Source organism: Phyllobates terribilis, unplaced genomic scaffold, assembly GCF_046119375.1.
Source record: "Phyllobates terribilis strain yellow unplaced genomic scaffold, ASM4611937v1 Scaffold_2__4_contigs__length_985480577, whole genome shotgun sequence".
Classification (NCBI taxonomy): domain Eukaryota; kingdom Metazoa; phylum Chordata; class Amphibia; order Anura; family Dendrobatidae; genus Phyllobates; species Phyllobates terribilis.
The window spans coordinates 76395418-76409715 of record NW_027362762.1 but is presented as its reverse complement, the minus strand read 5'-3'; the positions used below and the strand labels follow the sequence as shown (position 1 = coordinate 76409715).

The 14298-nt window shown below is 42.8% G+C and overlaps 1 protein-coding gene across 1 annotated transcript in view; it reads right to left on the bottom strand.

Moving 5' to 3' along the window:
• The window catches only part of PGR (progesterone receptor), a 194084-nt gene that overhangs the window by 3898 nt on the left and 175888 nt on the right, over positions 1–14298 (bottom strand). Inside the window, exons 4-7 of the mRNA XM_073662139.1 lie at positions 9943–10242; positions 6785–6929; positions 6041–6171; positions 4877–5034 (exon numbers count right to left, since the gene is read on the bottom strand). Coding sequence (XP_073518240.1) covers positions 4877–5034; positions 6041–6171; positions 6785–6929; positions 9943–10242 — 734 coding nt within the window. The remainder of the gene's footprint in view (positions 1–4876; positions 5035–6040; positions 6172–6784; positions 6930–9942; positions 10243–14298) is intronic.

The window sequence follows — 14298 nt, the reverse complement described above, 5'->3', positions numbered from 1 at the left end:
AGTGGGGATCAGGGGGTGCTATGCATACCAGGAAGGTGGATCAAGGGGTGCCATGTATACCAGGAAGGGGGATCAAGGGGTGCCATGCATACCAGGATGGGGGACCAAGGGGTGCCATGCATACCAGGATGGGGGATCAAGGGGTAGAAGAGGACACAGCAGCACTGGAGCACAGGGAAGGAAGGTAAGTATAAGAGAGGACCATGCATACCAGGATTGGGGGATGAGGGGTACCATACATACCAGGATTGGTGGGTGAGGGGACCATGCATACCAGGATTGGGGGATGAGGGGACAATGCATGCCAGGATTGGATGTAAGGGGACCATGCATACCAGGATGGGGGTGAGGGCCAGGTATACCAGGATGGAATGGGGGCCACGTATACCAGGAAGGAGGGGCCATATATACCAGGATGGAGGATATTAACAGAATTGGGGGACATTACCCCAATACCAGTGTCAGCAGCAGACCCCCTCCCCCATAACAGGGCATCATGACCACACTTTTTGCTTAAATTTTTTTTCCATATTTTCCTCCTCTAAAACTTAGGTGCGTCTTATAGTCTGAAAAATACGGTGTTTCTCACTACAAAATGCAAAAAAATGTATCTAATTTATACAATGTGATTTTCTTGATTTTTTTGGATATTCTATCTCTCCTCTCAATGTTAAAATTAACCTACCCTTAAAATTATAGACTCTTCATGTCTTTGTCAGCGGGCAAACTTACAGAAACAGCAAGGGATCAAATAATTATTTCCTTCACTGTATATCTTGGGTCCCCTAAGAAAAACACAACCCCAAATCTCCATCAGAAGATGAGCACTTTTTGAGCCAATGATTTGCCATGAGGATCTTTTACTTTTGGGATCATGAAAAATAATTTATTGGATCTTAATGAAGCAAAGATTATATAATGCAAATTATAAGCAGAAGACATGTTCTGTATAGAGGGTGGCCCTCGAGATCCTTTTCTCTGCTGGGCTCCAAGACTCCCCGGTCTAACACTGATTATCGCCTTTTAAACAACAATACAATATAATTCAGCTAGACTGCATGCGTTTTGGGCAGCACTTGTTCAGAAGTTGGCAGAACACACTATTTGTTATTTTCAGTTGTTATTTTTTTCTTTTTTTACTTGTTGTTATCTTACTTCTTTACCAAGAATTTCCTTAGCCATCTAAAATCAGAAATAGATAAGGAGTAGAATGCAGAGGTCAAGGAAACCTTCAGACAAACGTAGGACATAGTCCTCTTTTACAGTCATATACTGTATCTACATCACTTGATTTTGGTTTTGGGCTCCAGTAATATCCCTATTAAGCGGTTTATAGGTTAATGTCTAATAACTTTGTTACAAATCTGCTCCTCCTTTTCTCTACACAAGATGACCAGCTTTGAAAAATACACAATTTTGCAATGCTGTGTCAAAAGATGTTTATGTCCTATGTGTCTGTGACACCCTGCTGTGCATGGAGCCACAGATCCTGGAGGGGTGCATTTCAGGATTTCTCCACAAGAGGCCCTCAGAGCATACACACACCTCCACCCTACCTCAGACCACAAGAGGGTGCCCAGATAGGGATATAAATACGGAGGGTGGAGCTAGGCAGAGTCAGTCTGTGAGTTAGTTCTCCTCAGGAAGTGAGTGAAGACAGAACAGTCTGGGGTACACAGCCAGTTCCTGCAGAGTGAGACACAGAGAAACAGGTCAGTCTGCAGTGGAGCTCAATCAGACTCAAGCAGCTCGAGTTAACTGAGCTAGGAGCGCGTTGCTGACGCTCAGAGAGCAGCAGAAGAGGCAGCCAGCTAACTGCCATTGTGTATAGCCTAGTGAGGGCCCGAGTAGGCCGAAGGCTAGAGGAGTGAGTAGCATTGGGGGCAGAGGAGCTTTACCAGCTCACCCCAGAAACCATATACCGGACACCGGGTCCGAGCCTGCAGGATTCTTTACACCCAGCAGAAGACAACCAGAACCCCTGGCGAACTACATGTCCCAGGAATACCAAACGCTGACTGTTATACCAGGGTCAGGAGTCACCGAGGCCCCATATACTAAGGAGTGTGTACTCCAACAGAAGGCCCTACCACAGGATCAGCCGGTGCAGAACAGAGACTAAGTTAGGCCTAGCTCCAGGCAGGGCAGAGACTAACACTAAGCGGCGAAGAAACAGGAGGCCCTACACCTGCTCACTGGGGAGAGTCCTGCAGTGCACCCCTCACCCTACAGTGCTCCGGACGGTACCTGCATTTCCACCAGTAAAAGGTACAGAAGCAAACCGTGTGTGTGTGTCCCCTGTTCTTCCTTGGACCCGGCTGGGTCAACGCCATATCGTGCACCTCGTCAAACATCACTGCCCTGAGGCCTAGCTCCACCTGTGGGGAGCTACACCATCAAAGCTGCCGTAACACCGGTCTCAGTGCACTGCCGCAGCGCTGGTGATCCTCACCAGACACCACAGGTGGCATCACGAACTTTGACATTTCATTTTCCCCTTTTTAAGAGAGACCCCAGGGTACGGGCCTGGGAGCCGACCACCGCGACATCCCCCAAGACCAGGCAGTAAGGCCTGGGTGCCGAGTAGTCCCCATCCCCTGGGCACCACATGTCCACATGTGGCCAGCCAGTGGTCGTGATGTGAGTTGCCGTCTGTTGAGGATTTTGCTTCCATATTATTATATTGGATTGAATTTATTCATTTACAAAGTAACTTGAGTCCTAAAGGTAAGTAGCAAAAAGCTAAGGATGAACACATCTACATCTATGTCGGTAAAGTGGACTTGTCACTTGCTCACTTAGCCAAATCAGATTTCCTGCTTTGCACTGAGGAGGGGCAATATCCCCGAAACACATGTCTGAAAATGGAGTTTCTGGTTTGGTTTCTTAACATAAGTCATGTAGCAAGGCTCATTAAAAGGTCAATATTGACTTTTAGGATCGCTAAGGTGGAACTAGAGATCAAGTCCTCTTCCTTCTGAAGTGCCTATTCGCAGGTTAACACCAAAGATTCTTGGTAGACAAGTAGCCTAAGACTTTTGCATATATAATTTAATTTTATAAAGTCTAAGTACAAACAAATTTCAGAATAAATCTTAAAAGGCAGTCAAAGATTAATATTTCTGCTTCCCATCGCAGAGCCGTAGAGGTAATATTATTCCAGTTACCTTAGTGACCACAAATTTAGGTATAAATCCATACAGAAGATGGCATGCAGTAAATACCTTCTCATTTAGAAGGGTTGTCTAACAAAGATAACTCCTTATTAAAAAGAAACCTGCTGATCACTCACCATGAGTTTGGCTTGTGTAACCACCAGCAGTTTGCTGTTATTGCCTTAAGATTGCTTTGTAGAAGTAGACCGTCATCTTATGATTGTCCGCAATGTCATGCACCAGTCGCAGATTTAATCTGGCCTTGTCCCATCACACAATCTTTATGGTTGGAGATCATCTCCTTTTTTGTCCACTCTAGTAAGTGCTCCCATGTTTATGAACTCCAAGACATGTAAGTTTGGTCTTCTTTAAGAGGAATTTTGGCAAACACCACACCTGAGGTCTTTTACGTGAAAATAATAGCAAAACATTTGATGCAGACCGTCCACTGTCAGTTACGACATGGACTTGATTGGTCGATTCAATCGTTTTATAAGAAAAAATTGTATATCACAATCAGAGGTTTTCGAAATTCCTGGAAGTTTGGGTCTTCTGGAACAATTCTCCTTTAATGGTAACACTACGGGCAAACCCTGATAGATAAATGAAGTTTGCTGTCTCTCCCACTCAATGTATGGACCTTGACATTATATAAGTAAATCAAAATAAATATACTTTCTATCATATATTCAACGTTGATGCTATATATTGGGTCATTGATTATCATATTGAGTTTACTAGAAGTTTAGAGAGTGTTTATTAGAGATGGACAAATTTATTCGAGTGGAATTGAATTCTACTAGAATTTTCTAAAAAATATGTATTCTACAAAACATGGATTTTTTTGTAATTTGCTTCGCACAAATTCAGCAAAATGTAACCCAGCTGGCTGACGTTTTACTGAACCATAGAAGATTGGTAAATTGTAAAAAAAACAAAAAAAACAAAGAACCCAATACTCACCTCATCACACACCTCTTTGGCCATCCTGCCCACCGTCCCATCCTCACGACTTCTTCTTGCCACCATCTTGCGCTGCATCTCCAGTGTCTTCACTCTAGAACAACGCTTTCGGCCGCAACCAAGCCTCAAAGGTCACTGTGTGTCGTAAAGTCGCAGGTCACATCGTGACGTTACGACATCGCTATATTATGATGCGCAGAGATGTCCGAGGCCTGTTTGCATTGGGAAGTCCCATTCCAGACTGAAGACACCAGAGATGGGGCGGGTGATGGAATGAAGAGGCTCTAAGGACTGGACGGCAGGCAGTGAGCAGTGGGGCAACAAGAGAAATATTAGAGGTTTTTTTTGTTTGTGTTTTAAATCTTACACTTATTATGTTCCGGGTTCTGGAGAGATCATCACAGAGTATAATATGGAACATTCAATTCGAGGACAATAACTCTGTTGCGAGTCGATTTACTTGGGAAAAATCCGCACAATTTGGCAAATTCCAATTTTGCCAGATCCATTCATCTCTAGTCTTTATAGTTACCAGAATTTACATCTACATGATGCCAGTAACATGACTTTTCAGGTGTATCAGTTGGCTGCTACTGGCTTATTGTGATTCCTTTATATTACTTTTATGGTTGTTTTACTTATTTATTAATGCCTCACTATTGTTAGGACTCTATGTTCTGCTGTTCTGCACCAGATATCAGCGAAACAAATTTAAAGGACAGACAATCTTTAAGGGGTATCGTTAAGGACGCACTTACTTCATGCATGGAGTCCATAACTTTGGTAAGATGATAAAACCTCTGGGAACTTGCAACAACTCCTTTATGTTTTATGCCGATCGCTTTTGCTAGTTCTCTTATGTAGTTTGACCTCATCTCATCAAATAGACTTTGGCTTTTAAGACCTTCCAAAGGAACTGAAAAATAAAGAACATTTCTATGTAAGCAATAGGAATAAATATCTCTGCAATCACAAAGCATCAAAAGTATTCTTTAAAGGGGTTGTCCACGACTATTTTTTTTTACTATGGGCTTAAAAACTAACAGGCAGGTAGTTGTTAACAGAGACAACAACCTGCCTGTTCTACCCAGCGCCATCACAGAGTGGTCATTGACTGGCGATTCTGCTGCACGTCAACAGAGCAGCTCTTCCTCTTCCGAGGCTGCTCTGTTGATGGGGTGTGACTGCCAAAATTATGCTGATTGACAGCTGGCTCCCCGCAGATAGTCAGCAGGGAGCCAGCTGTCAATCAGCATGACCTCAACAGTCATTTCCATGCCGACAGAGCGGAAGAGAAGCAGCTGCTCTGTCAATGTGACATCAGAGGAAGCCGCTGAATCGCCGGCAGGAGCGCTGTGTGCCGGTAGAGACATGAAACCCTAGTGGAATATTCAGAATACGTGCCACCAGTTCATTGTCTTTAGTACCGCTGAACATAACCAAGTGCTGTACATGACTTTCCCCAGAAATCCAACAAACAATGACCAGAGCAGTGATGGACCTGTCCCAAAAGGGGAGGTTCAGATTCTTGTTCTTAGAATCAGCGGGGGTCCCCAGTGATTGTATCCCAAGCAATCATCAAAATATCCTATGGAGAGCTCATTAAGAAGGGAATAGCTCTTTAAGATGGAAGGACTCTTTTCAAAGAATAATTTTGTTTATTACATATTTTGAGTGAAATGGGGCATTTACAAAACTGCAAGAATATCTGCAAAACCCATTCTGATTTTGCAGCTGTGATTATGGATTTGCCAGGAATTCAAAGGAAAGTTTTCAGTAGATTGAAAAAATAACATCTAGCTCATAGAGCTTGCGCATGAATAGTCAGCAGTCACCGCTAATAGTATTTTTTTTTATGTTGACACCATCTTTTATTAAAATCCAATTTTTTCCCCATGCCCCAGCATATACATATTACTCACTTGTGTTCAGAAGTAGCAGAGCCTTCATGCATAGGAATTCCTCCTGGGTGATTTGCAATTTGACAAACTCTTGTGGCAGCTGTCTCATTGAGAGACAAAGGGTATAAAAAGACGAATCTTTCATCCGTTGTCTGAGGAAACAAACGGTTTCATTTTAGGATCAAAAAGATGCAAAAATTATGCTGATAGGTTCTATTGTGCGCAATGGATGCGTGTTTAAAGAGTAACTACTTTTTTTTTTTAATTATCCTCCAGCTCTGCAAAGTAATGCATTTTTGTAAGATACTTTTGCTTCCTTCTCTCCCAAACTTCAAGATGAAGTTCTGTTTCACATTGTCAGTTTATGCTTTTAGAAGCTGCTTTCAACTGCTACTCAGCCAGGATGGTCCTTGGTTCATAAACAGAGTAAGGTCATTGTCCTGACTGAGTACTGGAGCGGACAGCAGAGAGGCTCAGATGGGGAAATTCCCCTACTCCGAGCAGCAGATGAAAGCAGCTTCTAAGGGAGTTTGAATTGGGCATATGAAACAGCACTGGGAGAGAAGGAAGCAAAGTAAGTATGTTGCAGAAATGTATAACTTTTGCAATTGCTTGGACAATAACTTAATTAAAAAAAGAAAGTTTAGTTACTCTTTAACTGTCCATAATCTGCATCTGCAACTCGGACCCTTCACAATTTTACTGATCCAAGCCTACAGCATCATAGGGGTCTATGTGAATGTATGTTCTAAATTAAATACTTACTCATTCAATACTAAATCTGGGGCAAAGTAAAGCATCTGTCCGCTGACATGCTGGTACGACCTCCATCCCATGGCAAACACCATCAAACTCATCCACGAATATTGCAAGAGGATAATCTGATCATCAATGTGGAGATTTCTAAATCCTACAATCAAAAATGAAACCATAAAAATATAACAATTCGTTGTAACATAGCAATGTAAATGGAGTGACATTGTATTTTACATCTACTTAGATGATTATGCGGTCATCGATAAATGAGGAACGGGCTTCACAGTTGAGGTTTAAGTAGAGAAGTAAGGATCCATAGGAAAAACTGAGATGGGGCTTCCGTGTCACCTTATCACTGAATAGGAGAACTCTCCTTCTCATCCCTAATTCTGTTAGTAAAATGGCGTCAGGTTCCTCAAAGTAAATGCCATCTCTCTTATTTGCTGAAGTTCGAATGCCCATGTACAGGCAGCACCATCATGGCTTCAAGTTCCTCCACTATATCATTCACATTATAGTCCCATTTATTCGCAATCAATGACTATTTAATTCTTCAGAAAGATCACAATTATTTCTTAAAAGTTATGCTATTATGTAAAAAGATATTTGTTATTTACTTGAACTACAGATATTGTGTAGCGAGAGTAGGAATATACCAGAGATGAATTGGAGAACTTAAACAGGACCTATCACCTTCTGAAAAACTTCATGAAAATATAAGGAAAGGGAAAGCAAAATAAAATATTATTTTCAAATATATAGAATTTTTAAAAAAAAAAATAGTTTTAATTATTAATAAAAGTTCTGGCCGTTAAAGAGAGGGACGCTAAAGAGCTCTCTGCTGTCTTACTACTTTGACAAATGTCTGAGACTTCCTGCTTCTGAGCTGGGAGATACCAATGTATGGGGACAGCTTGAGAGTGTGCAGTATGGAAACACAAAGGAGATCTGTACTGAACTCTTACTTCATGCTGGATGTCGTTGTATAACAAGCAATGCGAGATGAGTTCCTGTGTATTATGGAGCAGCAGGAGAAAAGGGTAGAAACAGCAACTAAGGTAAACCCGGTCACAACTTCTCCTCGGTGTGTTGTGACGCTGGCTATATGTCTGTACAGTAGATATTCAGATTACACTGGCCACGGGTGTGTCAGATGTGACAGTCACCCTGCAGTTGGTTGCAGGATATCTCTTCGTTTGGCATTACAGACACCTTCTTAGAAGCTGTCTTACTCTAGGACCCAGCAGCCACCTCCCTCCTGCTCTAATCAACATGCTGGCCTGGGTGTTTAAATACTTTCAGTCTGCTTTAGGGAGGCGCCGGTGATATTCACATGTTTCCTTGTGAAGGCTTGGAGCAAGTGCAGTTCTCACTTCCTCTCTGGTGCTAAGAGGACGTGGGTGCAATCTCTCTGAAGTCGGCTCAAGCTAAGTTACTTTCCCCCTTCTCTGTCTACCTTGTTGTCTTTAGTTGTTAGAGAGGACTGACTAGCGCTCACCCCCCCCTTCCCTAGCCAGGGCCTAGCTCTAGGGAAATACATGGTTTTAGGTTCCTGTGCGGCGATTGGTGAGGAACCAATATAGGGATGATATGGGAGACAGGATGATATCAGATCAGCCTAGGAGGTCTACACTCCCCCTTTCCATAGTGTCTGGGCTCCCTTCCCCTTATCCCTTTGTGTTGCACTTAGTCTTTCCCACACCTTGGGTGACAACACCCTTTACAGTCAGCTGAGGGGATCAATGATGCTGCTAGTGGAAGTTCTATAAGAAGCAGGAAGTGCTAGATGAATTCCTGTGTACTTTGGAGCAGCAGGAGAAAGGGGTAGAAACCTCAACTAAGGTAAATCCGGTCACAACTTCTCAGTGTATTCTTGTCACGGGTGTGTTGCCACGAAGATCGTCACGAGTACACAGCCTGACTTCTCGCAGCTGACTTGTTGGTGCTTTGTGTTTCTCGGCAGTGAGGGAGTTAATTCTCTCTCTCTCTCTGGGCTAGATGAGGTCCAGCCTCGCCCAGCTGCAATCAATACTTCTGTAGTGAGACTCCTTCATATACCTGCTGGTCTGTTTGGGAGGTGTCGGTGAAAGCATTTCATTCAGACTGACAGAGCGGATCGTGGTGTTTGGAGTTGCTGAGATAAGTGTATTTGGAAGTGTTTTTTCCCTTTCCTCGCTTTATCATTTATCTCCTTTCCCGTTGGTTTTCCCTCTGTTGTAGTTGAGAAGTTGTTTGTATGCAAGGTGGTTTTGGTTTTTCCCTTGTACTGTCTCGTTTGTCTAAATACTGTGTTTGGGCATATTATTTCTTGTTCCCTTTGGTTGTGATCGGGGTCCTTCTCAGGACTAGATTACTGAGGTGCAGGGATCTTCAGGAGGTAGGGGTTACGCTGGCGGCCTGGACCTCTGTACCTTTAACAGTACCTCCAGGTTGAGGGATTAGTCAGGGCCCCAGCTTAGGGTCAGCTTAGGCCCCCTACCTCCAGTATTCAGAGACAGCGTGACAATTCTGACTCTAGCTGTCTGTCTGTACAGTAGATATTCAAATTACACCCTTTACAGTCAGCTGAGGGGATCAATGATGCTGCTAGTTGGAGTTCTATAAGAAGCCTTGCAAGATGAATTCCTGTGTGCTTTGGAGCAGCAGGAGAAAGGGGTAGAAAAAGCACCAAGGTAAATTCGATCATAACTTCTCGGTGTGTTGTGACTCTGGCTGGCTATCTGTACATTACACATTCAGATTACACCCTTTACAATCAAGTTGAGGGGATCAATTATGCTACTAGTGGGATTGAGTCAGAAGAAACTAAAAGCCCCCCAGTGAGAGAGGGTTGCTACACAGAGGACAATGTGGCTACCAGAGGGAGGTGAGAAGGGGAAGGGGATCACTGAGGTGGGAATGGAAATGGAATTAATAATGCTTCCACTGAAGAAGGGGTGGTAAGGGAAAAAGTAAGGCTACCTGTAGTGGAGGGGTGGGAATGGGATTCATGGTGCTAAAATTGGGGGGTGTCAAATACTGCAGTCAGTGGCACTGCACTATAGTGCTTGATGCATCTGGGGTGCTGCATTGTTGTATTTGCTTGGCACTTCTGGTGAAGTATTAAGGCATTTAATGAAACTTTTTTTTTTTATAAATCCTAGCACTGTATCTGGGAGACGGCTTACCTGGTAGAGATTTTGACCACTTCACAACACAGAGGAGTTGTCGTTCACACAGCTGGTTAAGACTACACAACAGAGCACTTGGTGTTTCTGGCTGAGTGTTATCATACCCTGCATATACCACCTCTGGCTCTATACTTTGCAATATCTGCAACAGTTCTGGAATATACTGAATTTCTTGAGTTTGACATGTAGACAGTCTTTGGGTCAGAGCTTGTTGAGTTTCCAGAGGCCTGGGCTGCTGAATGACCGTTTCCATTTCTCTTCCTGGCTTCATTCTGTGAAACTTTTTGAATTTCCGACCTAAATAAAATAAAGTAAATCACAATCTTAATGTTGTGGAAGACTTCAATTTAGAAAGTATTTTTAGGGTTTCGCAATCAATGGTAATAAGACAAAGTTTACCCTATTGTCATTTATGTTATCAATTGATACATTTAGGTGTAAATATTGCAGGGAAACAAGAGGTAAGGTCTGTAATGTAAGCTGTACAGGTAATAGGTTACTGAGAGGGTTTAATGTGACTGGATTTTGGGTCCGGGTTTTTGGAGCAGCGAAAATAATCTGGCTGGGAAAAGTCAATCCTATGATCCAGTCCAGGGTTTACAGGCCTATTAACAGCAGCTGTGTTAGCTCAACAGTTTGGAGTGTGTTGAGAGTGGAGAAAGGCAGAGCTGCTGGTTAGTCTGCTCTGCAAAGAGTAGTGTGATAGAGCCAAACAGAGAGGTGTTTGTTTGGTGAACACGTTTAAAATCAGTGTGAGATGCTGCTGGGAATACCAAGGTTGGTGAGGCTGCTTCATTTATGTTGTTTCATTCTGCCAGAAGAAAAGGACTGATTATGTTCTCAACTGATACTGATGGAAGGCTTTTTTCGTTTAGGACAATTAACTACAGGTGCATCTCACTAAATTAGAATATCATCAAAAAGTTAATTTATTTCAGTTCTTCAATACAAAAAGTGAAACTCATATATTATATAGAGTCATTACACACAGAGTGATCTATTTCAAGTGTTTATTTCTGTTAATGTTGATGATTATGGCTTACAGCCAATGAAAACACCAAAGTCATTAACTCGGTAAATTATAATAATTAACAAAAAACACCTGCAAAGGCTTCCTAAGCATTTACAAAGGTCCCTTAGTCTGCTTCAGTAGGTTCCACAATCATGGGGAAGACTGCTGACTTGACAGATGTCCAGAAGGCAGTCATTGACACACTCCACAAGGTCCCAGAGTTCCAATTTTCATTTGGAAATCAAGGTCCCAGAGTCTGGAGGAAGAGTGGAGAGGCCACAATCCAAGCTGCTGGAGGTCTAGTGTGAAGTTTCCACAATCAGTGATAGTTTGGGGGCCATGTCCTCTGCTGGTGCAGGTCCACTGTGTTTTATCAAGACCAAAGTCAGCGCAGCCGTCTACCAGGAAATTTTAGAGCACTTCATGCTTCCCTCTGCCGACAAGCTTTTTTGGAGATGGAAATGTCCTTCTCCAGCAGGACTTGGCCCCTGTCCACACTGCCAAAAGTACCAATACCTGGTTTACACACAACAGTATCACTGTGCTTGATTGGCAGCAAACTCGCCTGACCTTAACTCCATAGAGAATCTATTATAGAGAATCTATGTGGTATTGTCAAGAGGAAGATGAGACTCCAGACCCCACAATGCAGACGAGCTGAAGGCTGCTATCAAAGCCACCTGGGCTTCCATAACACCTCAGCAGAGCCACAGGCTGATCGCCTCCATGCCACATTGCCGCATTGATGCAGTAATTGATGCAAAAGGAGCCCAACCAAGTATTGAATGCATTTACTGAACATACATTGCAGTAGGACATTTTGGATTTTAAAAACATTTTTTAAGCTGTTGTTATAAAGTATTCTAATTTACTGAGATAATGACTTTTTTGTTTTCATTGGCTGTAAGCCATAAACATCAACATTAACAGAAATAAACACTTGAAATAGATCCCTCTGTGTGTAATGACTCTATATAATATAGGAGTTTCAGTTTTTGTATTGAAGAACTGAAATAAATTAACTTTTTGATGATATTCAAATTTAATTAGATGCACCTGTACATGCTGTTTTGATATAAAACCCTGTGCCACATGTATACAAGTGACTGCCCGAGAGCGTGAACCCCTACAATATAAAAAATTGATTGTTCTCAGTGGGAGAAACAAAATAATAATCTTGTAGTTATGATAACTTATTTTACTCTTGTTAGCCATTAAAAGCTATGTTACAAAGCAAGCTTTCCAGACTACTTAGGTCTCTCCATCAGGCATGGTATAACAAAGTATCTGAAGAAACACAAAAATATACTGTACACAAAAAGAGCAGAGACATCACATAATAAATGGACATTTAAAAAAACAAACTGAGCTCAGAGAATGAATCCTTCATTAGATTAGATAAGAGTTGTGATTTTGTTTTTGTCCCAGACCTGATGCCCTCACTGTCTCTGGAGCAGATTCCTCAGATTTTTTAGTAAGTCATAAATCCTTGTGATAGATTTAGTCCTGTGTGGAGGATATGAAAGACTGCCATACATTTTTGTCCATAGACGCGTCGGTGTTTTTGTGATTTGAAGTTGCCTTTTAATATAACAACTTTCATATTGTTTATGTTGTGTCCTGGTCCACAGATATTTTGTTATATCATGCCTGATGAAGAGTAGTGTTGAGCCACCCCCGTAGTGTTCGGGTTCGGTTCGGTTCGTCGAACACCGGTATTTGGTAAAATCACCTCACCAACCGTTTTAAGCAACTCTGGGGCAATTGATGACACTTAAGTGGTGTCTGTTCCACAATGTTTGGAAAAAATGCAGACTCTTTTTGCAGTCCCCTTGCTGTGTTTTACGTGACGTTGGCATCGTCAATTCCAGGTGGGTTGGGTCGCTCCCCCACCCCTTTTAACCGTAAGAAACTACATACACTATGGCTTGGGGTAACACAGATGGTTGAGTCTGAAGAGCTGTTTACTCAGAGGTCTGCTCCAAAGCCTCAGTGTCTGCTAGTCAGCGTAGAATTTTTAACTGCATCTAGCCTAGGCAATACTTTGGGGGTAGTAGCCCAGCTCTGAAGCTAGCTACACCGCCTGTGTATCTAATAAGAATTTTTAATGGCATCTAGCCTAGGCAGACTGTGGGGGCCCCCAACCAAACCCAGATGCTCAGCCCCCCTACCGCCCCCCTTTCCTTGACAATACAATAATGTAACTCTTACAACTGGATGGGTGAGGATCGGTCACAGCTTTATTAACTCTTTATACTCATTCCATTAGAAAGGCATTTTATTTCTAAAATAATTCAGCTTGTTGCAGCATGCCCTGTGTCTCCACACCGGCAAGTTGGTCAACAAGTGTAACTCTCCAACATGTCCTTTCTATTTCCAGGCCACGGAGGTTCCTGCGTACTCGTATGCAGGACTCTGACCCCCATCCATCACTCTTAATGATTGTTCCACTCCGTCCTGGAGTCCTGAAAGGAATATGTCCAGTCCAATATCCATTAAGTGAACACCGTCGGGCCGTATGAGGCCTGCTTTATCTCCTTCCAGTTGTCGGTGTCGTATCACTACACCGCCTCTGTCTCTTCTAAATTTTGCCATCCGAATATTTATTACCCGCCTTGTCCGTTCGATGGCTGTGATGTCTCGCGCACCTTGCCATACCGCTATCGGCACAATCTCTGACCATACTATAGTTAGTTTTGTGAAAAATTCTCTGAAGCGCTCAGTGTCTAGTTTCATTATTGCCATTAGTTATGCGCTCTTGTGATGACCTAGGTCGTTTCCCCCGGCCTGTATAACTAAGATGACCGGACCTCTTGCCTCTCTCCCTACCTTGATTACCTCCATTAGTACCTGTGGCCATTGCAGGCCTCTAATACCTCTCCAGTTGAAATATGTGTTATGAAACTCTAATTTCCTCCCGCCTGGGCGGACTTTCGCCCTTTTTTCTGCCCAATATATATACGAGTGGCCTATCACCCACACTGTTGGCTTAGCGTCACCTGTAAAAGAAACAAACCACGTTAGGATAACAAGTCCGGTCTTATGTATCTCGCCAAACACGTGGATCGCCATCTCCCTATCCTCTGAATTTCCGTTTCTGACAGTCCTGCTCTTGCTGCTTCCGTGGCCGCGCCTATGCGGAATGAGTGTGTCCTGTAATCTTTGGGGTGGTTCCCTGCCGATGATAGGCATTTATTAAATATAGCTTGGAACTGGTATCTTGATAATGGCGTTCCATCAATAGTGTGATAGGAAGAAATTACTTTGTGATCTGATGGTTATATATGTTTTTACTATTGTTACCCGACTCAGTGTACCGTTTGTGGGTTGTAGAAGTACCC